The sequence below is a fragment of the Ostrea edulis genome, chromosome 3 (genome assembly GCF_947568905.1).
Source record: "Ostrea edulis chromosome 3, xbOstEdul1.1, whole genome shotgun sequence".
In the NCBI taxonomy this organism is placed as follows: domain Eukaryota; kingdom Metazoa; phylum Mollusca; class Bivalvia; order Ostreida; family Ostreidae; genus Ostrea; species Ostrea edulis.
In genome coordinates, this window is record NC_079166.1 from 1973918 (window position 1) to 2001127 (window position 27210).

Here is a 27210-nt window from a genome sequence, read left to right on the forward strand (position 1 = left end):
TTACGTCATGAATAAGAGCTCTTCCCCGCCTTTTTTCAAAAAGAGCTTGATAACTGTTAAATTTCATCCAGATTATTGCTTAGGAAAAGGTGTGCCCATCCGTCGAGCAAAATGAAATTAATATATATTGTGTATTAAGAGAAGATGCAAAATGTGTTTGAATATAAATTTGCTCGACGCATGGGCTGTATGTTTTCTGAAAGGAAAACCCCCTGAATTTTTGAAAATTTTCATTGATTTTTGCGACAATTTTATGCCAACTTCACGCTCCTGTCATACAACACAAAGCAATTTTGGATCAAATTAAATGTAGTTTGGATTTGCTTATGTATTCCTTATTTGAATGCCAGATTTTGGGACTCCTACTGAAATCATCTATTTTCTGGGCCGGATGACTATAGAAAATGTCTCTACTTCTTTATGATATGTGTGATTCATCATAAGTATCATCTTATAGTTTTCTGCATAATCAATAACTATATAAAAACATATTTCTCAACATGTCTGTTTGCATGGCAAAACTAATAAACGCTGACAATTTCCTTAAGAAAAAACTAGGACCATGTCTTTCAAACTTGCTCTTAGAGAAAGTATCACCTTATTTGGTCAAGGAAGATTTATTTAAACTATAAATATATATATGCTGTTTCAATATATTTTATTTCTCGATGAAAAGATAACGAATGGTGCTCAATCTCTTATAAATTCTAACAAAAGACACAAAAATAAGAGAAGGGTAAACATGGACCCCCAGGCTATATATCACAGCTAGGGTCAGGTACCTTGGAGGAGTAAGCATCCCCTATAGACCGGTCACAACTACCATGGTTCCTATATCTTGATATGGTAAACGGCGTAATCCGTAGTCAAAATCAGTGAGCAAAGAAGGCATAAAAATTGAAGCACGACGCGTCAGACAGCATTCGACCCAGTGTAAATCTAAACATTACAACGGCCATAGAATTTGCGAAATGCTGACTTTAAAGGAGACCTCTAAAACTCATGTAAAATGAACTGATTTAAAAATTGATCATGTGCAGAACATGTTCTCGCGTATCGAATCATTTCAGAGACATGAACGCTATATGCATGTGATAATGGAATGTTGCTACGGATCCAGGAATTGCGGTTACGGGGGGCGCCACTTTATGAGGCAATGGGTCCAGGGCGAAGCCCTCGTGGGGGTCCAGGGGGGCGAAGCTCCCGGAATTTACAGATTTTATGGGGCTTGAAATATTTCTTCTATTTAGTCATTTATACTATTTTCTATCATTTTAATATGGTAAAATTAATAAAATGACCCAAATTTTAAGGGTTTTTTGGAAAAAATTCAGTTCTCCCAATAAAGTAATTCAAGGAATCAAAAGATTTTGTCGTTTATTTCTCCGGGATGGGAAGAAATTATTGCTTCTTTTATCGTTTAGTATATTTTCCTAAACAAGATACCGCGATTTACCTTCAATTTGAAAAGTTTAGGGGAGCGCAGTCGGCGCGCGCCCCCTCTAAATCCGCCAAAGAAAACGTGCGCACATGATGAAAACGGATAATTTCTTTTCGTTTTGGTAGAATAAATCTTAAAACATAATGTAAACAAATATGGCTGCGCTCATCTAGAGACGGTAAGGTTAACATATGTGGTAGGTTCTTTCCGTTGTGTGATTAAAAGTTAGCCAATTAATACTCATGCCTTTTGGAATGGAATTATTGATTTTACATGTTATTCATTTTGTAATATGACGTGGCTTGTTTACGGTACTGTTGACAAATTTGTAACTCAGTCGAGGATGAGTCTCACCAGGCCGGGAAAAGATATACAGGGCCTAAATGTACCTCTTCTGTAGGACATACATGACACCCATAGTGATTAGATACTTGATTTTGGTTTTTGTGTGTATACGTCCATTCTGTGCCTGTCTCACCTAATGGAAATAAAATATGGTGTGTTACAATCTGTTTTGACATTCACTTATTCAGACGTCAGATAGGTCTGTAACTCACTTGAAAAGGTTTTGGGAAAGAGCTACAGATTGATAGCTACAATTAGATGTTCTAAAGTTATTGATACAAGTGTTTTAGTGAAGCCATCCATGAAAGTCAATGTTGGATGAAGTCTAAGAGACTCGGAGCAGATATCCATATTGTATTGCCTATCCAGATTTCAGTGTTACGTTTGCTCTGAGAAGCCATCCACCTTCTTTTGTAATCACTCATCTGTGCAGACTTGATCACAGCATGATTGAATTTGACGCTTTTTATACTGGTATGAATTACGGTGTGACAAAACATCTGAAGCTATGAGAAAACTTTTCTGGAATTTAAAAAAGTTTATAATGGTACTTTCTAAACAATCAAATTATTTTAATTAGGGGATTGTCAATGAAGGTGCAGATGGTGACATTTTTCCAGAAGCATTACCGGTAATACTTATCTCAGAGACTTGTATGTGTAATCATTGGAGCGAGCTATTAAGGCAGTCATTCATTACTATTAAGGTTGTCAATGTTACTACTGAGAAATGTTGTTTAAGCAAAAGAAACACTGAATTAGGACAGGCATTACACATCATGACCCATACTTTCCATCAGTGATTTGAAAGACTCAGGTTCTTGAAATTGATCTTTAACTTTGGTATCTGGTTCATTTGCCTCCACTGCTTGGCTGAGGGAGTTCACCCACAAGGTCATTTAGCTCCAAAACATTGTCTGGTCCATGACTTGTTCACCCTTATATTGTTTGCCTAAAGCAAATATATCATATCATTAATTGTGATAACCTGTGAAAAAAAATTGTAGTTAACGAAAAAAAACCCAATGAATTCTTTTAAGTTGCCATTGATTTTTTTGTGAAGTCAATTATTATCAAATGTCTCTGACAATAAATTTCATGGTTTGATAGTAATTTTGAAACATGATTAACATACTATGTCTATGAATTGGGTGTTTTAACCATTACGTTTAATAATTAACTTATTTGGGTTTTTTTCTCAAGAACATGATTAAATTAAACAATACCTTATATACACCACAGCATGTTGAATTAATTACTACATATATGACAAGAGAGAGAGAGAGACAGAGAGAGAGCGAAAGAGTGAGAGTTTCATAAACTCTAAAACAGATGACATATGGGCTTGGCAAACAGTGTCGATTCTTTCAGAGTCTAGCATCATTGGAAAGTAATGTGAAACAGGATATTTACATGTATATTATAGAAAACAAACCCAATAGATGTAGAAGAGCAATGATCGTTGGATGAGAACAATCTCAGATGAATGAGTTTAAACTACCCCAAATTATTTAAAGTCCCCCATAAGAAGGTTAAATACATTTCTAAATTTTAAAGGGGCATAAGCTGTGAAAATGATGGTAAGCATTTTTTCCCCCTCAAAATCTCTCCATTAAAGGAATATAATTTAATGACTTATAAAAACATGTGTGTGTATATAATATATATATATATATATATATAAAAGGAAGAATGATTGGCTTGCAAGACAGTAGTTAGTTAATCACCAAATCACATTTTAGTGTGCCTGCTTTGAGGGTAAAAAGTGTTTGAAATAATTAAATACTGGACGTGTTATTACTGAAATATATTAATATAGAGCAATTTTCACTGAATTCAATTTCTGGTGCCCCTTTAAATAACCCTTTTTGCTTGAAATTTAAAAGTGCAGTGTCACATGATTTTAAGATGTCGGAATGTGTTTACATGCCAACCATTTTATTGAAAAATAGCACAAGTTTTCTAAACTATTCAATTTTTTGGTGACAATTTCATTCAGATTGTTATTATAATTGGATGTTAGGCAAGATGTTTACAGCTGCATAATACCAAAACTGCCAATGTTCGCTTGGATGATTCATTCTCCAAACTGTTCCTTTGTAAAGTGTGTAAATCATGTAAATGAAGTGTGCTAATAAAACTAAATATTTATGTAATATAACATGTTTACATACTCTTAAAGTGTCTCGATGCTTTGATTTTACCATATAAGGGAAAACCAGTACTGTAAAATGAAGACAAATATATGTATTATAAAACTTGATTTATATCCAAAAATGAATTAGTACCTTTTGAAATCCTAGCTAGGCTGATTATTTCCACAGTAACATTTAGAAAGCAATGTTTGTTGAATCTACATTGTGTGTTGTTTTTGTAATGAATGATTGTCACGTTATACTATAATTATATATTATACTTGTGTATATTTAGGGTATAGGCTTTTTAACTTTTAGAAGAGTTATGCCCCTTCATAACACATTACTGTACAGTTTATCCGATACGTGAACCAAAATATTTTTTCCTGTAAATATTTTTTTGTGTATGGTATAAACTATCAATATATAAGACTGATTAACAGATATTTCTAGTATCTCTTTTCTTTGTTTATATTGACAATAATAGTGTGATATTAAAAAAAAACCCATATATACTATGGCTTAAATTTATACAGTCTAGCTATATGTATACACAGCAAGATGCAATGAGAAGTCCTTGAGTGTGCTTGCTGCAATATCACAAATGAAATTTTTTATTTATTGAACACGATAACTTATTTTGTATAAAAATGGTGAAAAGGAAAAGTTTGATATCCAAAGGAATAGGTGAAACTGCATGACTTTTTTAAAAATCTCTCTCTATCTCCTCCAATCTCTATCTCCACCAATCTCTCTCTATCTCCTCCAATCTCTCTCTATCTCCACCAATCTCTCTCTATCTCCACCAATCTCTCTCTATCTCCTCCAATCTCTATCTCCACCAATCTCTCTCTATCTCCTCCAATCTCTCTCTATCTCCACCAATCTCTCTCTATCTCCTCCAATCTCTCTCTATCTCCTCCAATCTCTCTCTATCTCCACCAATCTCTCTCTATCTCCACCAATCTCTCTCTATCTCCACCAATATCTCTCTATCTCCACCAATCTCTCTCTATCTCCTCCAATCTCTATCTCCACCAATCTCTCTCTATCTCCACCAATCTCTCTCTATCTCCTCCAATCTCTCTCTATCTCCTCCAATCTCTCTCTATCTCCTCCAATTTCTCTCTATCTCCACCAATCTCTCTCTATCTCCTCCAATCTCTCTCTATCTCAATCTCTCTCTATCTCCTCCAATCTCTATCTATCTCAATATCTCTCTATCTCAATCTCTCTCTATCTCAATCTCTCTCTATCTCCACCAATCTTTCTCTATCTCCTCCAATCTCTCTCTATCTCCTCCAATCTCTATCTATCTCCTCCAATGTCTCTCTATCTCCACCAATCTCTCTCTATCTCCACCAATCTCTCTCTATCTCCTCCAATCTCTCTCTATCTCCTCCAATCTCTCTCTATCTCCTCCAATCTCTCTCTATCTCAATCTCTCTCTATCTCCACCAATCTCTCTCTATCTCCTCCAATCTCTCTCTATCTCCTCCAATCTCTCTCAATCTCTCTCTATCTCCTCCAATCTCTCTCTATCTCCTCCAATCTCTCTCTATCTCCTCCAATCTCTCTCTATCTCCACCAATCTCTCTCTATCTCCTCCAATCTCTCTCTATCTCCTCCAATCTCTCTCTATCTCCTCCAATCTCTCTCTATCTCCTCCAATCTCTCTCTATCTCAATCTCTCTCTATCTCCACCAATCTCTCTCTATCTCCTCCAATCTCTCTCTATCTCCTCCAATCTCTCTCTATCTCCACCAGTCTCTCTCTATCTCCTCCAATCTCTCTCTATCTCCTCCAATCTCTCTATCTCCTCCAATCTCTCTCTATCTCCTCCAATCTCTCTCTATCTCCACCAATCTCTCTCTATCTCAGTCTCTCTCTATCTCAATCTCTCTCTATCTCCTCCAATCTCTCTCTATCTCCTCCAATCTCTCTCTATCTCCTCCAATCTCTCTCTATCTCCACCAATTTCTCTCTATCTCCACCAATCTCTCTCTATCTCCACCAATCTCTCTCTATCTCAATCTCTCTCTATCTCAATCTCTCTCTATCTCCTCCAATCTCTCTCTATCTCCACCAGTCTCTCTCTATCTCCTCCAATCTCTCTCTATCTCCTCCAATCTCTCTCTATCTCAATCTCTCTCTATCTCCACCAATCTCTATCTCAATCTCTCTCTATCTCAATCTCTCTCTATCTCCTCCAATCTCTCTATCTCCTCCAATCTCTCTCTATCTCCTCCAATCTCTCTCTATCTCCACCAATCTCTCTCTATCTCAGTCTCTCTCTATCTCAATCTCTCTTTATCTCCTCCAATCTCTCTCTATCTCCTCCAATCTCTCTCTATCTCCTCCAATCTCTCTCTATCTCCTCCAATCTCTCTCTATCTCCTCCAATATCTATCTATCTCCACCAATCTCTATCTCTATCTCCACCAATTTCTCTCTATCTCCACCAATCTCTCTCTATCTCCACCTATCTCTCTCTATCTCAATCTCTATCTCAATCTCTCTCTATCTCAATCTCTCTCTATCTCAATCTCTCTCTATCTCCTCCAATCTCTCTCTATCTCAATCTCTCTCTATCTCCACCAATCTCTCTCTATCTCAATCTCTCTCTATCTCAATCTCTCTCTATCTCCTCCAATCTCTCTCTATCTCCTCCAATCTCTCTCTATCTCCTCCAATCTCTCTCTATCTCCTCCCATATCTCTCTATCTCCACCAATCTCTCTCTATCTCCACCTATCTCTCTCTATCTCCACCAATCTCTCTCTATCTCCTCCAATCTCTATCTCCACCAATCTCTCTATCTCCTCCAATCTCTCTCTATCTCCACCAATCTCTCTCTATCTCCACCAATCTCTATCTCCACCAATCTCTATCTCCTCCAATCTCTCTCTATCTCCACCAATCTCTCTCTATCTCCACCAATCTCTCTCTATCTCCTCCCACCAATCTCTCTCTATCTCCTCCAATCTCTCTCTATCTCCTCCAATCTCTCTCTATCTCCTCCAATCTCTCTCTATCTCCACCAATCTCTCTCTATCTCCACCAGTCTCTCTCTATCTCCTCCAATCTCTCTCTATCTCCTCCAATCTCTCTCTATCTCCACCAGTCTCTCTCTATCTCCTCCAATCTCTCTCTATCTCCTCCAATCTCTCTCTATCTCAATCTCTCTCTATCTCCACCAATCTCTCTCTATCTCAATCTCTCTCTATCTCAATCTTTCTCTATCTCCTCCAATCTCTCTCTATCTCCTCCAATCTCTCTCTATCTCCTCCAATCTCTCTCTATCTCCACCAATATCTCTCTATCTTAGTCTCTCTCTATCTCAATCTCTCTCTATCTCCACCAATCTCTCTCTATCTCCTCCCACCAATCTCTCTCTATCTCCTCCAATCTCTCTCTATCTCCTCCAATCTCTCTCTATCTCCTCCAATCTCTCTCTATCTCCACCAATCTCTCTCTATCTCCACCAGTCTCTCTCTATCTCCTCCAATCTCTCTCTATCTCCTCCAATCTCTCTCTATCTCCACCAATATCTCTCTATCTTAGTCTCTCTCTATCTCAATCTCTCTCTATCTCCTCCAATCTCTCTCTATCTCCACCAATCTCTCTCTATCTCCACCAATCTCTCTCTATCTCCACCAATCTCTATCTCCACCAATCTCTATCTCCTCCAATCTCTCTCTATCTCCACCAATCTCTCTCTATCTCCACCAATCTCTCTCTATCTCCTCCCACCAATCTCTCTCTATCTCCTCCAATCTCTCTCTATCTCCTCCAATCTCTCTCTATCTCCTCCAATCTCTCTCTATCTCCACCAATCTCTCTCTATCTCCACCAGTCTCTCTCTATCTCCTCCAATCTCTCTCTATCTCCTCCAATCTCTCTCTATCTCCACCAGTCTCTCTCTATCTCCTCCAATCTCTCTCTATCTCCTCCAATCTCTCTCTATCTCAATCTCTCTCTATCTCCACCAATCTCTCTCTATCTCAATCTCTCTCTATCTCAATCTTTCTCTATCTCCTCCAATCTCTCTCTATCTCCTCCAATCTCTCTCTATCTCCTCCAATCTCTCTCTATCTCCACCAATATCTCTCTATCTTAGTCTCTCTCTATCTCAATCTCTCTCTATCTCCACCAATCTCTCTCTATCTCCTCCCACCAATCTCTCTCTATCTCCTCCAATCTCTCTCTATCTCCTCCAATCTCTCTCTATCTCCTCCAATCTCTCTCTATCTCCACCAATCTCTCTCTATCTCCACCAGTCTCTCTCTATCTCCTCCAATCTCTCTCTATCTCCTCCAATCTCTCTCTATCTCCACCAATATCTCTCTATCTTAGTCTCTCTCTATCTCAATCTCTCTCTATCTCCTCCAATCTCTCTCTATCTCCTCCAATCTCTCTCTATCTCCACCAATCTCTCTCTATCTCCACCAATCTCTCTCTATCTCAATCTCTCTCTATCTCCTCCAATCTCTCTCTATCTCCTCCAATCTCTCTCTATCTCCACCAATCTCTCTCTATCTCCTCCAATCTCTCTCTATCTCAATCTCTCTCTATCTCCTCCAATCTCTCTCTATCTCCTCCAATCTCTCTCTATCTCCACCAATCTCTCTCTATCTCCTCTAATCTCTCTCTATCTCCTCCAATCTCTCTGTATCTCCACCAATCTCTATCTCCACCAATCTCTATCTCCTCCAATCTCTATCTCCTCCAATCTCTCTCTATCTCCTCCAATCTCTCTCTATCTCCACCAATCTCTCTCTATCTCAATCTCTCTCTATCTCAATCTCTCTCTATCTCAATCTCTCTCTATCTCAATCTCTCTCTATCTCCACCAATCTCTCTCTATCTCAATCTCTCTTTATCTCAATCTCTCTCTATCTCCTCCAATCTCTCTCTTTTAAATCCCATAAACCTTCACCTTATGTTTTGGTTTTTTCTTCTTTGGGGGGGGGGGGGGGGGTATAATATTAATTTATACATATCTTATGTATCGGCATGTGCACAAAAATAATATCATATAAAAATAGAATTGTTCAATGGGGTGTGTAGACTTTATGTGTTTTACAGAATGGGTATGGTATGTAAACTTTATGTGTTTTACAGAACAACTGGTCAGCAGTATAATACAGAATGAAAGTCTTACGTACAGCTCTGTTCAGAGTGAGGGCTGCCTGTAGCTTCACTGGGCAGTCTGTATCCCTGCAAGGACAGCGGAAACTCTTCTGGTAATGAGAGAGAGGAGAGAGAGAGAGAGAGAGAGTGACAGAGAGAGAGAGAGAGAGAGAGCAGGGTTTGACATTAACTTTTTTGAGCACTAGACCAATCGGGCTACTTCAAATGATTTTTGCTAGACCTGACCTTACATCCACTAGCCCTGACCAACTCTCCAGAAAAAAATCTGATGATTCTCCATATCTAAATACTTAATTTAAATTACAATTGTCTCAAAAAACGATTTAGTCTCGTCATTCAATTTGATGTTTTTATATACTTTCAATCATATTTTCAGTTTCTTTAAATTCTTACCGGCACAGAAATTCTTTAATCCATTTAGAATAAAATGACCTCAATATATTTTTTTTTATTTCTATTTCATAAGCACTTCTCAATGTTTTCCTTTTTTCTCTTTCTTGGGACATCGTTTGCTTTCCTTGAGGACGAGAAATTGTATTTGAATATAGACATTCCCGCACATATGTAAACACCAAAAAATTGTTGTTTACGACGTAATTCATTAATTTGATCAACACTTTCTTATATTCAATTCAAATGAACTGTTTTATTTTTTTAATGAAAATGAATTCAATAATTCTATCTAACCAAAACATAACTTTACACACATTAACATTGTGTAGATGTCGTAGAGCATCACTTCCGACTGCGACTTATTAGAACTAAAAATATATATTATGTCATGTGGATCAAAATTGCTCGTAAACTTTTTTTTTTTTTAAAGAATAGAATATCTTATGATTTAAAACAAACTTTCTTAAATTTGTTTATTTTTAAACACGACCAGTCGGACTAGTAAGTCGACATTTTACCCGACCGGACCTATCATTTAGTAGACTCGGTCAGTCGGACGTACCTTAGTGTCAAACCCTGGAAAGAGAGAGAGAGAGAGAGAGAGAGAGAGAGTAATGATTAAATAATAATGATTCAATGAGAGAAGAGAGAGAGAAAGCAGACTCTTAATAGGGACTGATTCACGATTTTCCCCAAAATTTTCTTTTTCACTTTTAATGATCAAAATCTACTGTCTAATGTGTTTAAGAGATTTCACATAAAAATTAAGGTTATACCTTATCACAGAAGTTCATTTCAGAGAGTTTATTATTTGTTTTGTAAACAAAGATTGCGGTATGTTATTGTTTACGAAATTTTCAACAGAAATGGATATCGATCAAAGTTTATTTAATTATATCTTTCACATTTCAAGCATTCTTTGGGTAAAATGTGTCATCTAAAAGTTAACATTTGTGACTATGCAAAATTAAGATGCTTTACTTTACAAAAATCAATATTTCACTTCTTTGTTTGTATACATAAAAAGACTCGAGTCTTTGTTTACATAACACAGATTCAAGGCTAAAATATTGCTTTTATTCTTGCATTCAGAAGGTCAACATTTTGGCTGTCAACATTAAATGAGTTATATTTTTAATGTTTAACATCAAAAATGAAAAATATTTTTATCAAAAATCGCGAACCAGTCCCTTTAAAGTCGGCAATTTTTTTTTCAATGTAGCAGAAGCGTGGCATATACAGGATTGTGGAGCAGTAGACATTGGGCACCATTTCCATGCTCTTTTAGAATTGTCATTTGGGAATTGTTTTATACATTTTTACTGAATTCTCATTTTAGGGAAAGGGCGTTGCAATGTTGTTTTATTATGATTTTCTTTATTATTTATGATTGCAAAATGTTTTCATAACATTTTACATTGAACAGGAAGATAGGCTCATTGAATGTACAAAACTGTTGAATCCAGAAATGACATTTGATATACTAAATGAAATATCCAGGGAGAGATTTTAACACCTAGTAATTGCCATACTTTAACTTGATTTCAAAAACTTGTCATTTGATGCACTATATGATAAGTTTAGTTCATCAAATATTTATTTTTGTAGTTCATTTGGTAATAGATTCAAATTAATCCCATTTGCCTGTTACAGGTCATGTGGTGCGTTGTCAGTAGGCGTGGCTGGTGTGTCAATCATATGTTACCATAGCAACAGTCACAGGGTAGGTCTGTTTTGAAGCATAAAAAGTGTTAATTTGTTAATGAAAGCAGTGTTGTATGTTGTAGTGGAGTAAATACTTTTTTCTTGTTTAACAGACACTTGACACTTGTAAAAACACAAAGTGCTTGATATACCCATGTGATCAAAGCTTTGGTCCAACACTAGAAATTGACTTTTGAAAGAAACAAAATTTGCTAGATCACTTATATGTATAGCAAAATGAAATTAAAAAACCAGACTTTTTTGCTGAAACATTCTAACTATAGTGTTATGTGTCAGCACAGACAGATTGGCATGATATAAAAACGTATGTACTCACAATGGTTAACTGTCTCAAAGGCAGATCGGTGGCAAAACATGAAAAGATAGTTTTGAAATTGAGGCTAAGTTGTCACAGCTCTTACTGATATTCTTACAAACTTTCAGGAAAGCAGGGTTGGGCTATTAGGGGTGAATTACTCCCTTTCACACCCCCTCCACCCCCCACCCCCCTCCTCAATTTATGTGGGTGTTTTATTTTTATCAAATTGTTAGGTTTCATACAGATGATGTTTTTCTACTGGTAGATTTGTTTTGATCGTATTTATTTATAAGACTGAAAGCTAGATCACAATCAATGTGCAAAGATACTAATGTAAATAGAAGATTCCCATACTGCATTAGCTGCAAAAATGTAGCCCTATCCGATTTTTTTTTATTCTGATGTTTTCGGGATAGGCCTCTCCCAAAAAAATAAAAAATTTGGAGAGGGCTACATTATTGTATGTACAGTAAAATGTGGTTACAGCACACACACTTATAATAAATTTACGCTTACAGCAAAGTGATTTTCATTTTTCTGCAGTTTTAAAACATATTAATATGAACTTATTGTATATACCAAATTTTTGTAATAAATCAAAATTGTTTATTCCCAGCACTTTGCTATGACCATGTTTTACTGTATGTGTAAATATTGATGTTCGTAGGTGTTTGCCTACAGTGACAGCAAATTGGACACATCAAAATGGATGGCAGAACCCATTACTAACAAGAAACTTCTAGAAGAGGTATGTAAGCTGAAACTTGCCCCGGCCAGGTTTGCTTGATATTTATATTTACATTTCCAATGTTTCTGCCTTCACAATTTGTAATGATAAACATTTCCTCATGAATGGTTTGCAGTTGTAAACAATGCATGTGTAAATCTTGATAGATATAGCCTACGTCTATTCTAATGACTGAGAATTCTGACAGAAATGAAAGTAGAATTTGAACTTAAGAAACAAACTTAATTTTTTTAAATACACGAGGATATGAATTGCGATGCTTTATGCTGACATACTTTTCACGAAGCGTTAACATGCTTCTTAATGCCTGTGTGAAGTGCCCCAGTTCATATCGTCGTGTATTTTCAGAAATAATCTCTTTTCTTTCATACATGATAAAAAAAAATCAAACTTGAAAAAAAATCAAGCTATTTGTAGACTGTGTGACATGAATTGTATAGAAGATGAGATTTATTCACAATTGAATGTCCTCCATTCAAAAGTGACAGACAGGATTTTTTTCAGAACATATTTGTGAGAAATATATAAAACTTTTATTCATTATCAAATAAAGAAAGAAAAAATTGTGGATTGTGTCAAATAAAGATCATCTAATATTAATGAAGCCGAGCAACACTTCACTAAGCATGGTAAAACTGGAAAAATCTTGATTCCCTGCTGAAAACTTTAAATGCATGTACACCTGTGTATTAAAAATTCTCATTTAATGGTAGATTTTTGTTTCAAATTTTAGAGAAGCACAGAAATGAAGTATAAAATGGAAGCCATGATTATGAGAATTCAGGTATTTATTCTGTCTCTGTATTATTCCATGGGAAGGAGAAATTCCGATGTCTGTCATTAAATTAATAGTAATGAGGAGGAAAAGTTTATTGTAAAATCAGTGTATCAGACAATCTTTTTCATAGGGTTTTTATAACATGCACAATCTGACTAAAGTACAGATTGTGCAGTACAGTATAATATATATACTTTAGTCAGAATGTATCATGCGTAATTTAGAATTCTTTTTGCAGTCAGAAGTGTGTAGAAAGTTAGAGGAAGTCGATGGAGATCAGAAATTTTTAGTGGACAGATGGACAAGAACAGAGGTAAATGGAAGAAAAAGCAAATGTTTGGGAAAGGTCTTGTATAAACATATTTATTTAAAAATGTGTGTATAACATTTAGCATGTTTATTTTACTGTAAGTGGTGTAAATTGAATTACTATTGATATTTTTTATATCTGGTGACTGATATTCCATGTTTTTTCTCCTAATTGATGAATTTAAAACCTTGTTTTATATTCAGGACTATTTGATAAAACGCTGATTTTTAATTTTACAAAAATTTTCAAAATGCTCTAAGGTGTTAAAACCTGTGAAAACTGGTCTTACTAGATCAGAAAAATTCTATGGAACAGTTGTGCTCTATGAAATTTTACTGTGAATCAAAACCACTGACAAAAACGCACTTTTTAGACTTAGTGGACACAGACAAGGTGTTAACATTAGTCCACTTCTGTTGTGTAGGGAGGAGGAGGGATCACCTGTGTTATGAAGGACGGCCTTGTTTTTGAGAAAGCTGGAGTCAACATTTCGGTGGTCCATGGAAATCTACCCCCTCCAGCCGTGGCCCAGATGAGAGCCAGGTACGGTAATTGTAGAATGACGTGGGTGTGTTCTAAATATCACGACGTTCCTTATCTAATGGTGCTAGAGTATGATTGTAATACAACATCAGGGTGGGATTCGTCAGATGACAGTTATTTCAGAGAGATGTCTGCAAAGTTACTGTACATTCCTTATTTTACGCGAGTACTTTTAGATATGGCAAAATTACTTGTATACATCAAATCGCATGATTACATGAATATCGCTTGTCATCTGTTAATCAAAAGTTCTTACATGTATTATAGCAACAGAAAATTAAAAGCCAGTAATTTTATTTCGTGATTGATGTCTATCGTGAAATTACACAATAATAAATTCCTGGTGTACATTTAGGAATCTGCAGTTCTGGTAATCGGTAATTCTATGATGGGATGTTGTGAAGTTTAAAGACAAGAAATGTTTATTGTAGAGGTAAATCCCTGGAAGGCAAAACCCTGCCATTCTTCGCCACAGGTGTTAGCTGTGTTATTCACCCTGTAAGTTTCCTTGCAGCGTACAGCGTATGTAACAAATGAATATTGAAAAGTCTTACCCAATGCTCACTTGTGTATCTTTGTGCAGTTTACAACTCCTGGGATCATATGTTTCTCTTCCAGAGAAATCCTTATGTTCCCGCCATACACTTTAACTACAGATACTTTGAAGTGATGGATGAAAACGGAACAGTCCATTGGTGGTTTGGGGGAGGAACAGACCTAACACCGATATATCTCAATGAAAAGGTTTACAGTTGCATTTTATTTCAAACACTCAAGCTCTAATATCTACATATATTATTATACCCCCCGCAACAAGTTGTGGGGGGGGGGGGGGGTATACTGGAATCGGGTTGTCCGTCTGTCTGTCCGTCCGTCCGTCTGTAGACGCAATGGTTTCCGGACTCTAAAGCATTATCCTTTCCACCTACCGTCACCATATCATACATATGGACTACCCATGGGATGAAGATGTTCCCTATCGATTTTGGGGTCAAAAGGTCAAAGGTCAAGTGCACTGGACATCGAAGTAGCAATATGGTTTCCGGGCTCTAAAGCGTTATCCTTTCCACCTACAGTCACCATATCATACATATGGACTACCCATGGGATGAAGATGTTCCCTATTGATTTTGGGGTCAAAAGGTCAAAGGTCAAGTGCACTGGACATCGAAGTAGCAATATGGTTTCCGGGCTCTAAAGTGTTATCCTTTCCACCTACAGTCACCATATCATACATATGGACTACCCATGGGATGAAGATGTTCCCTATTGATTTTGGGGTCAAAAGGTCAAAGGTCACGCGCACTGGACATCGAAGTAGTAATATGGTTCGGTTTGTCATGCCATTTGTTTTTTACACTCAGAAAAGAGGTAGTTTATACCTATTACCAACACCCTTTGGGAGATTGGGATAAGCGGGGGGTATTCTTAGTGAGCATTGCTCACAGTACCTCTTGTTCAATTCAATGAATATTGGGTAGGAGTACAGAAGAATCACCACATTTTTGTCTGTCCGTCTGTCTGTGTAAGTTGTGGCCGCACCATTTATAAATTAAAATATTATACCTCAGTATGAGAATTCTATGCAATGCGTAATCTGACTGGTCTAGACAGTCACGTGCCAGGGATGATAAAACTTCATATCTCTCTCTCTAAAACACCATACATGTATCTCCCCATCATATTTACCCCTTGGGTAGCCTCATTTCTGTCTGTCCATCTGTTTATAAATTATAATATTGAGTCATATGAAACATTAAACACTCGTACTTCACGCAAAGATTGGTTATGAATTGATGGTTTTTTATGACCTTGAGTGAAGGTCATTTGTCAAGGTCAAGATCAGTGGGAGAGAAGGTTATACCAGTATTAATTTTGTCCAGTACATGTATATGTTATTGTATTGGGATTAATGTCATTTTAACAGGGTTATTGAAACTATATGTATATCTTGTCTATTTCATATTCCTGTTATTTGTCAATTACCTGCCTTGTGATATGTCATGACTTGGAACCAAGGTCATATATAAAAGGGCAAGGTCATGTAGATTAGGAACAGTGGACAAATCCCAGTTGTGCACCGATTGTTGGGTGTGGCATTTAGATATGTGTAATATTAAGTATCATGCCAGTCACAATGTTAGTTAACCTCAAACTAATTGCAAAAGTACCGGATATATAACATTTATATGTTCATAATAGTGTTTTAAGGTTGTAAAAAATTAACATTAATCAGAGAATTAGAAAGCATGATTTCTAGTGTTTTAAAACTCCTATTGGATTTACTATTTGACATGGGCCATAACTCTAGACAATCATTCTGAATTTCTGTCCAATTTTCACGACATTTATATTTGAACCAGAATTAAGGGAATATAATAGAAATAGTCATTTTTACATTTAAACATCTTCTTACTGCAAACTGAGACACCATCTTATTGGTCATCTTATTCAGTATCTAAGCATCTCTTTGTACATAACCAAATTGTAATTTATGGGAAGTAATGAATGCTTTTAAAAGAAAATTTTTATTAAGGTCCCAGTATTTTCCAAAATCAAGCAAATGTGACAATGAGGTCACAGCCCTTTTTGACAGATTCAGAATGTGGATTTCATGTTTTATAAATCAGAGGTGATTATCCTCAAGATTTTGGAATATTTGGCTATGTTAAGGACAAATGTCAAAATCCTGCACACATTGTCGTGCTTTCATAATCAATGTAATGTCTCTAAGTTCAGATAATCTCTTGACTGGTACCTCTGTTTCTCATAAACTGCACGTTAAGCTAATCCGTGACATCATACTAACAAGTGCAGCTGAATTGATAATGTCGTCAGTGTGGGAGATACCTGCTGCTTGTGTTGTGAACAGATAATATAAGCTATTGGGAAAACATTTATAAATGTGAAAAGATAAGGAAAGAACTAAAATACCTTGAAGCTCTTTAAACCTGACAGTTTTCCTTACAAGGTGTATTTTGTGTAAACCCCAATGCAGTTTATTTGTTATTCTTTATTTGGAATTATGAAATCATAATGATGTTTTTCTGCCATTTATGGTATTTTTACGCAAGATTTTTATTTTGTCGAGCACAGAATTGGACCAAATTTTATTTATATTCATCTTATTGATTTATCTTTCCAGTTCATTTAATTAAGTGATAGAAATATTTTGTACGTCCAAAATTAGCACTCAAATATTCACAAGAATTTGCATTTTTAGGTCACCTGAGTCATTCAGGTGACTTAATGTAATTGGTATTGTGAAATTCATGTCCCTGGGTCAGTGGTTATGGTGCCAAGCTGGGACTTTATAGTATGGTTATGTAAGTAAGTAAGTAAATGATTTATTATAGTGACATGTGTTTTATACATTACAGAATTGAAAAATACATTAAACAGAATAATAGGAATTTAAACACCCGTCCCATCGGGCCTATATGTCACTTTTAACAGTGGCATAAAAAAACCCGAATTAAATAATAAATACAGTGGTACATGTATTATGCATGACTTTTACTATTATGGTATATGATAGGCTGTCTGTAGGTGTATGCAGAGAACAGGAATTTTACAGTTTGTCTTGGAAAATTTAATGATAGAAATTTTGTTTTGTCTAAATCTGACATATGTATTGATCACAGTGGGGTTAAATCCGATACTGGTAAAAAAGATCACTCTAAAATTTGAATAAGAGGAACAATGAAGTAAAAAGTGACATTCATCTTCTACACTATCTGAAGAACATAAAGTACACAGTCTATCCGATAACGTCTCCCCCTTATACCGTCCTGTTTCAATTCTTATAGGTAAGACACCACATCTGAACTAGGCAAGTATAGAACGATGACTTTTTGGAATATCCATGATTACACATTTTTCTGTTTGAAAATCACTCATATCTTTTACAGTTCGGTAGGTTCTAAGTTTTGGACCTCTTCATTCCAGCCATTCATAAAATCCCAATGAAGTTTTTCTTCCACAGTGTTTTAGTTACAGACCATACGATGTAGGAAATATACTGTCATATCAAGAGATTCAAAAGGGAATTTGACTGTATTTGACCAATTTATGTTGTGTGATTGTTCCATATCCCACATGAAATTTTTTTTCGTAAGCCTGTCGTCCGGCATTGTAACGAGTCGATTCCATAGGCTTAAAATATTCATTTGATGTCGATAAAATGAAGGAAGCCAACCACATTCTCCTTGAATAACTAAAATTGGAGTAAAACGATGTACACCAAGAAAGTACCGCAATGCACGATGCTGTACAGATTCAATATTATGATATTTGCAATACCCCCATACACCACTGCAGTAATCCAAAATAGGTGCGACTCCGCTAAGGTCCTAAATCAAAATTATTATGAAATTGTTTGTTTCAAAACATATATCAAATTATTATTTCTGGGTTTTTTTCCCCATACATACACATTTAAAATCTGTGTGAATTTGTCCAAGAATATGCATGTTTTGGCTCCCACTTTGAAATTGGTGAAACCAGGCCTGGAGGTTATCAAACTTTTTTGAGCACATTTTCAAACTCAAAACTCTGTGCTTTAAATTGTACTCATACTCAAAAGTGAAGGTTATAAATCTTTTATAAAATCTACCTCACACTCAAATGCAGTACATGCTCAAGATTTTTCGAGTATGTTTTGAAGCTTGCTCAGAGTTGTACTCAAAACAAACATGGCTGAGTTGGAGTATGAGTACAGTAAAAGTTTTATGACCTTCAGGTCAGATGTACATGACGTCAGATCATTATTTGCATGTTTTAGATATTTAAGTAAAGGATATAAGCCAAAAACTGTCCATTCTGTGAGAGAAAGAACTGATCGAGGTCCGTAAGGCCGAGATCAGTTCTTTCTCTCACAGAATGGACAGTTTGAGGCTTATATCCTACTTAAAACATGACATCTTTTGTTCTAAGAATGGACAGTCTCAGGTAAACCCATTGACAATGATAATTATGAATAAAGCTATTTTGAATAGTCTGATAATATAACCAGTCTTGCGTAGAAGTCTGTTTCTTTTGTTCACTTATTGGACAGTGTCAGGTGAGTAGTCTTCTACTGCAGGTTTTATATTCACTTAAAATCCACCTATGACGTCATTCTTTTGTTCGAACACTCCATTATTTTTCAGGAATGGAGTGTTCGGAAAGTAGGTCAACCTTTATACAAGTAGATATAAATGCATGCAACAAAAGAATGAAAAACATAAGACATGATTAAAATGCACAAAGTTTAGTTTTTATTAATCCAGCAAAGGTGGATTTTAAGTGGATCAATGTACTCATATCACTCCATTCCTTAAAAGCAATGGACCTCGGCCCCTTCGGGGCCTCAGTCCATTACTTTTAAGGAATGGAGCGATACTCGTACATTAACCATTACTCACTCTATAGTACTGAGCCATATCAACATGTCTTCCTCTGATGGGGAGAGCATTTTCATTGCACAGTCAAAATTTAAGGATTTTAGTGAAAGTATTGCAAATATTTTGGATATGGAGGGTGAAAAAGTTATGAAGCCAAATTTTAATCTGAAAAGCATTGTGTTTTCGAATATTTGGATGAGGAAATAATTAACGCCAGCCAAAAGAACCCAATACACCTATCTCGTGAAGTGAAATTATTGATGAAAGCAAAAATAATAATTCAGAATTAGGATATGCTAATAAAGAAAACATAAAAAAGTGTTGTGAAGAAGTTTTGGAATGTGCCTCTGAATCCAGCGAAATTCAAATACAGTATGGAAATATGTCTTTCAAATTTAAGTTTTGATGCGATATAGTAATGGCCAATGGAATTAAAAAATTGTGAATCTTACGAGTTGAAGCAGAGAATTCTACTAAAGGGAAATATCATTTTAAAGTGTTTTAGTGATTTTTCCGATATCTGTGTTGATTCTTACTTGTAGGGAATCTAAAATTAAATTTGTATCTCTTTGACAAATGTATTGTCTTTCTCTTATTTTCAGCCTACCTGTAGACATCTAATAAGTTATTGGGTTTACCTGTAGGTGTCCAATAAGTTGACAATTACTGTCCATTATTTTTAAGAACGAACAGTATCTGTCCATTCTTAAAAATAATGGACAGCAATTGTCAACGTATTGGACACCTACAGGTAACCTTTCCACTACAAGTGGACTTTCTTCTATATAAAAGCCTAAAAAAGACAAAGGATTGCGTAACAACAATGTGTTAATTCCAGTTCAACTTCGATATCTGGAACCTCCATATCTCGAATACCATGGATATGTCGAAGTGACTCGGAAGTCCTGGGACAGCTACATTTTCTTTCTGTATTTTAACCTCAATATCTCAAACCCTTGAATATCTCGAAGGTTTTTATCTTCTACATCAAGTTCGAGATAATGGAGTTTGACTGCAATTGTTACACTAATTTTGAATACGAATACAACACCGTTTCACACTTCTCTGTGTTCTTGGGTATTTGTTTTGTGTTAACATTGCTTTGTATGTAGGATGCTGCTCATCGTGTTGTGTTAGCATTGCTTTATATTCAGGACACTGCTCATCGTGTTAACATTGCTTTGTATTCAGGATGCTGTTCATCGTGTTATATTAACATTGTATTGTATTCAGGACGCTGTTCATTTCCACAAAACACTGAAGGAAGCCTGCGACAAACATGACCAAAAATATTATCCAAAGTTCAAGAAGTGGTGTGATGACTATTTCTATCTCCCACACAGAGGTAAGGCTTCCCGCCTTCTGTGTCTCGGGGATTTCAGCTTTATATACTCCATTATGTAATGGGAATGTAATGATGAAAAATGTATTTGAATATTTAGATTTTATCTAGGTATGAAATTTTTATTGCTGATACATAGCTCTCTGTCCCACACGGGTTTATGTATTTACATATAATTCCAATGTTATTTATTACAATTGTTTTGATTGGACAAAAATAAAGCTGAACAAGAGTATACACATCAATAAATCCGAAAACACGATGTATTCATACACGCCTGAAAACAAATAACATAGTGCGGGGAAACTATTCAAATATTTGCAATTGTTAACAAAGTGAATGAATTGGGATTATAAGAATCAAACATTCTTTTTGAAGAATTTATGGATGAGTAAACTCCAGACATTTTACTCACAAACTTAACATAGAAGTGCTTTGCACTTTTATTCAGTTTGTGAGTAAAATGTCCGGAGTTTACACATCGATAAATTCTTCAAAAAGAAATGTTTATTCCTATAATGTTTTTAGCTCGAAATACATGTATATTCAAAAAGTGCATAATGCACAAGGTCACATCTGTCCTTTGGTGGATAAAATGCTGTACATGCATGATGTAAGCAGAATTTTACACATCACAAAGCGTGAAAGTTTTACACAACAAGAGCTTAGTTTATTTTTATTGTAGGTTTTAAAATAGAGATTAATTTGTTTGTGTTGTAAGTTTCACACCACGAGAGTTTGATTTCTCTGTGTTGTAGGCGAGACTCGGGGTATAGGAGGAATTTTCTTTGATGATTTAGATGCAGAACCACAGAGTGCCATGTTTGAGTTTGTACAAGTATGTATTCATAGTAATTATGACGCATGTCTCAAAAACAATTGATAATGTGTATTTTGATCATGAGATCTAAGGATTTGGAAATGGATGGGATTAACAATCTACATTTTGTCTAATTGAGAATATGGATGAAAACAGAGAAAATTGCTATGAATTAACATTTAAGGATATGTACAATAATTCTTTGAAATTTAAAACTTTATTAGAATTTACTTTATTTAGTTTTAAAAAATGCAGTTTTAGTAGAAAATGATCGGTGGAAAAAAAATTGAACCGCGGCGAGATTCAAACTCGCAATCTACAGTTTGGCAGTCACACAGTAACCTTCTGAGCTAATCTGCGAGGCAGTGAAGTTTAAAAGTACAAGAAGTTTACTCCTTCATTAATGGTTCGAAAGGAAATTGGCCATTATGATGATGTGTTATTTGTAACTTTCTTGAAATGGAAATGTGGATGTCTACTAGATAGAGTTGTCTTTCTTGTTACAGAGCTGTGCTGATGCTGTGTTGCCTTCTTACATTCCAATTGTACAGAAACACAAAAATGATGGATACTCACATCCTGAGAGGTAGGGTCACCAGCTGACAGTGAACGTGAAACATAATGTGCAAAAACTAAAACTGATTATGTGGAGAAAAATGTAATGAGTTATTTCCCTTGAAAGAAAGTTAAGAATAGTAAAGGTGCATGTATACAGACATATTAAATTTCTATGGTGAGAGGTCATTTGTTTACTTCATCTGATAGTGGTTAAGCAGATGTACATATTGTGAATACAGAAGTGGTTAATTCTGGTATTTATTTGATTTTATAACTTTTGCAGGAAGTGGCAGCTCTTGAGGAGAGGGAGATATGTGGAATTTAACCTGATCTATGACAGGGGAACAAAGTTTGGTTTGCAGACCCCAGGAGCCAGATACGAGAGCATTCTGATGTCATTACCAAACACCGCAGTAAGTGTGATGAATGTAAAGAATTTCATCAAATATTACCAATTACAACAGTAAGTGTGATGTCATTACTAAACACCACAGTAAGTGTGATGTCATTACTGAACACTGCAGTAAGTGTGATGTCATTAACAAACACTACAGTAATTGTGATGTCATTACTGAACACTGCAGTAAGTGTGATGTCATTACTGAACACTGCAGTAAGTGTGATGTCATTACTGAAAACTGCAGTAAGTGTGATGTCATTACTGAACACTGCAGTAAGTGTGATGTCATTACTGAACACTGCAGTAAGTGTGATGTCATTAACAAACACCACAGTAATTGTGATGTCATTACTGAACACTGCAGTAAGTGTGATGTCATTACTAAACACCACAGTAATTGTGATGTCATTAACAAACACCACAGTAATTGTGATGTCATTACTGAACACTGCAGTAAGTGTGATGACCAAAAAGGATTTATCCAGAAGGTATCAGTGACATCTTTTGAACTTTGACATAATTTCTGAATAGTTAAGTTAGGATTGAATTCTTCGTCTTCAGAGAACGAGTAATTAACAACTGCAGAGTGTTCCCTCCATCTCTCCGGCCATCAATACTAATGCAATATCTGTAGTACTTTATACCGGCCATCAATACTAATGCAATATCTGTAGTACTTTATACCGACCATCAATACTAATGCAATATCTGTAGTACTTTATACCGGCCATCAATACTAATTCAATATCTGTAGTACTTTATACCGGCCATCAATACTAATGCAATATCTGTAGTACTTTATACCGACCATCAATACTAATGCAATATCTGTAGTACTTTATACCGGCCATCAATACTAATTCAATATCGGTAGTACTTTATACCGGCCATCAATACTAATTCGATATCTGTAGTACTTTATACCGACCATCAATACTAATGCAATATCGGTAGCACCTTATACCGGCCATCAATACTAATTCAATATCGGTAGTACTTTATACCGGCCATCAATACTAATTCGATATCTGTAGTACTTTATACTGACCATCAATACTAATGCAATATCTGTAGTACTTTATACCGGCCATCAATACTAATGCAATATCTGTAGTACTTTATACCGACCATCAATACTAATGAAATATTTGTAGTACTTTATACCGGCCATCAATACTAATGCAATATCTGTAGTACTTTATACCGGCCATCAATACTAATGCGATATCTGTTAGTACTTTTTACCAGCCATCAATACTCATGCGATATCTATTGTACTTTTTACCAGCCATCAATACTAATGCGATATCTGTAGTACTTTTTAAATTACAGACTTCATACTCGTTACTTAGGTTGACATTTGTTGTCAAAATGAAAGACGCCAAGATATTTTGAGGTCAGATAGTGAAGGTCATTGTGAGATGCTAAGTATGGGATTATGCAACTGACAGGCTTTTGTTTAGTGCTCAAGTGAACAAGGTGAAAAATGTCAAGGTCAAAAAGTAAAATTGACAAAGGGAAACTAGAAAATTGTTCAATCTGCTGAAGTATCTGGTGCAAGATAGGTTAAAAAAAACAACCTACAGATTTTGGGCCATGAGGTCAAAGGTCAAGGTAGCACTACATGACTTCGTAGATTTAAACAAAATAAATGGCAGATCAGCATCCAACTATACAAAAAATTACAGTTTTATTTTCTATCAAAAGTGTTATTATGAATATCTGAAAAGTGTAAATTCACTGGAGCTAAGCCTGTTTTGGGTCTGAACTTTATGAAACCATAAATATAGATTCTATGTTTATGGTATCATAAAGTTCGGGCCCAAAACGGGCTTGGCCCTTGTGTGTCAATCCTTGAATTTTGATATTAAAATACATACTGTATGTACAATTACATGTAAGCCTATATACAAATGTGATTTGATTATGTTTCTTACAGAACTGGGAATATAGAAATGAGCCTGCTCCAGGTTCAGCAGAGGAGGAAATTGTCAAAGTGCTCAAAAATCCCAGAGAGTGGGTGCGAGAGAAGTAATCTTAGGGGACATATGCCCCCGCCTTTGTGTGTTACGAAATGTAACATGGTGCTATGAATAATTAATATTGATAAGTTTATTTTTTATAAGATGTTGTTATGGAGTTTGATTTTTTTATAATTTATAAGTTATCAGATTGTTGATTATGAAAGTATATTTTATATTTGAAATTACGTTCTGTAGAACTGGGTGTTTTGTTTTTTTTACTGTTATCAGGAATCAAAGCACTGCCATATGTAAATCAAGTTGATCATACTAGTGAATGCATTATTTGTTTGGCTATAGAATTCTACTAAACCATCAGGGGCAAACAGCATTATGGTTCAAGAAAGATCAGAATGTATACATAGGCAAACCTGCTTATAGAAATGTCCACCTGTCTCAAGCCCATAAGACAAATGACACATCGGCATAATTTTTTTTTTCAGATTTAGTACTTCATGATGGTATTATGAGCATACACAGATGACCTTTTGTGATTTGTTTTGTGTCTTTCATTGCATGTTGACATTGGAATATTTTTCAACTTTTTCTCAGATACTACCATTTTGTTTGAAATGATGCTTCCATTTGTTTTTATACCCTTATATTACAAACACCTTAATCAACCATACCTCAATTATTCTTTCATTATTATTTCTTGCAAGAAATTGCCATGACATAGATGGAATTTTATTTTTAAGAACGGGTTACAATCTGATTTACATTTAAAATAATAACAATGACGTTAAGGGTGGCTCTTGGAGCATGTTGCTCCTTCAGTGCATCAATGGGCATTCCTTCCTATACCCCGCCTACTGTAGACATGAAACACATATTTTACTGGCGGTGTATTTGATGACTGTAAGAGATAGAGGTTAATGTCAATGTTTTTTATGGTTGTAAATTTGGTGATTGAAGGAAGGAGATCAAAAGTTCAATGTCTGACAAATCACTAAATTCACATTGTTTTCACCAAGACCCCCCCCCCCCTCTCCCCACCCCCACCCCCTTTTAAAACTAAATATAATGAATGTTGAAACAAATCGATTACAAGTAAAACATACAAATATAAATGACGTTTTCTATACCTCTTCACAAATGAAAGTTTACATTGAAACTATTAAATGTTCATTAAAATGTATCAATATTATGTGGTTTTTAACAGTTACATGTGTACATGTCTTTTTTAATTTTTCACCAAAGTGTAATCGATGCCGGTCGGGTGACAGAAACTTAGGGGAGTTTTTACCCCTCCTCCTAACTCTTTGAATTTAGATTTTTATCCGACATCAATCATTTGATATCACCCCTAAACGATGTCTACTGTATACCAGTAAATATAAAGGAGTTTAATTTTCTTGATTTGTCTTTCTGCGAATTGGATAATTATAATCAATGCTAAAATATGTCACAATTAGCATCCGCTGTACAATATTTCCATGTTACATAGTCCTAAGACATCTACATTGTACCGTGTAGTTACAAATGTACTTATAAATTTTCTTTCATAACATGTACGTGTGTCAAATTAAATCATTCAACTCTTTGTTTTTCACTCCCGGCAGTGGTACATGGAAAGGTGTGTTACATGTTAATGAGAGACACCTGTGTTTAAGTACTAATAAGACGCACCTGTATAATATACAAACGTACTAATGAGAGACATCTAAATACAAGTATTTTCTGTGTAGCCTCTTTGTACTAGTAATTTATATTCCGTCTTTCCTATCTGAGGTATCCATATATCTTACTGCAATAAATCCGTGTTTTGAAGTGCCATTAAGGAGTTGTAAGTAATTGAATATGTTCAATAAGTGATTCATGTTTAGTAGTTTCGCCAGCTGGTCAAACTGGCCAAAGTAACATGTGGTCATCTCGTTTGTCTGATCTCATATCACCCTCTCGTCCCCAGTATGCATGCACATGTATGAAATTTATTCAACAGTGTTGGACAAATTTAAAGTCCTTTGGTTCTACGTATTCATTTGAAGGTCATATGATGCCCAAGATTTTGACCACATCGAATGAGGTAGGAGTGATTTTCTATAATTTGATCAAACAACAATATAAATTGGTCATTTAAAATACAGAAAATGCTAATAAAAGACATGTTTGAAGGATTTCAATTTTTGGTTAATGTTTTTCCATTGAATTTTAAAGTAAAGATTTGTTAATAATGCAAAAAATGTGGTTTCAGAGAACATTTTTGTGGTAAATATTAAAACACTCCCAGATAGTTTTTTTTTGGGGGGGGGGGGGGTATCCTGTGTAAACAGTAAATACAACATTAGATATAATTAACTGTCACCTCCTATTCTTTAATTTCATATTCTCGTGACATGTCATAATTTGGATCAGTCCAATAAAAAAGAAATGATGTTGAGACTCTGACCTTTGGTACGGAGAGGGTTACAACAGGTGGAGCACGTTGCTCCGGTCTACCTGACATTTCATTGGAACAAAAGATTATTTAAATCACATTAATTAGAATACTGACATTACATGTTTCTGAGTCGTTTGATAAGTCTGTTTAATGACTTGATGTGTGTGAATATTTGCCTGATTCAGGTACTAATCTGATAGCTGCATTGTGTATACCAGTTCGTGTATTAGAAATTGGATGACTGTTTGTAATCTGATAGATGTCAATAAATGTTGGATTGAGCAGTGGAGGTTTCATTTTTTGTTACGTTAGAATTAACGACTGGAGGTTATGCAGATTGTGTATGGAGAAAGACATAATTTAGCCCCCTATATTTTTAAAAGAAAAAAGTTGACTTTATTTAAGCACGTCAGTCATATTTATGCAATTATAGAGAA

The 27210-nt window shown here is 35.4% G+C and overlaps 1 protein-coding gene across 3 annotated transcripts; it reads left to right on the top strand.

Annotated features, from left to right (window-relative positions):
- The first annotated feature begins 1576 nt into the window (after positions 1-1576).
- On the top strand, positions 1577-27055 carry LOC125675555 (oxygen-dependent coproporphyrinogen-III oxidase-like). 3 transcript variants are annotated; one of them, XM_048913277.2, is made up of 15 exons: positions 1660-2260; positions 2367-2417; positions 9044-9165; positions 11120-11189; positions 12157-12237; positions 12971-13021; positions 13254-13328; positions 13750-13868; positions 14300-14366; positions 14487-14612; positions 20486-20597; positions 21353-21432; positions 21921-22000; positions 22256-22385; positions 24312-27055. In XM_048913277.2, exons 3-15 carry the CDS (start codon positions 9071-9073, stop codon positions 24405-24407), a joined length of 1182 nt encoding a protein of 393 aa, XP_048769234.1. In that variant the 5' UTR covers positions 1660-2260; positions 2367-2417; positions 9044-9070; the 3' UTR covers positions 24408-27055. The 3 variants fall into 3 exon arrangements, with proteins under 3 accessions (XP_048769235.1, XP_048769236.1, XP_048769234.1); XM_048913278.2 differs by lacking the exons at positions 1660-2260; positions 2367-2417 and adding an exon at positions 1577-1619; XM_048913279.2 differs by lacking the exons at positions 1660-2260; positions 2367-2417 and adding an exon at positions 1613-1637.
- The last annotated feature ends 155 nt before the right edge of the window (positions 27056-27210 follow it).

Coding starts and splice junctions, on each gene's coding strand:
- LOC125675555 (XM_048913278.2), top strand. CDS start 9,071: ATGAAAGTCTTACGTACAGCTCTGTTCAGAGTGAGGGCTGCCTGTAGC. Junction 12,238..12,970: donor ACAAGAAACTTCTAGAAGAG/GTATGTAAGCTG, acceptor TTCAAATTTTAG/AGAAGCACAGAAATGAAGTA. Junction 21,433..21,920: donor CCATGTTTGAGTTTGTACAA/GTATGTATTCAT, acceptor TTCTTGTTACAG/AGCTGTGCTGATGCTGTGTT.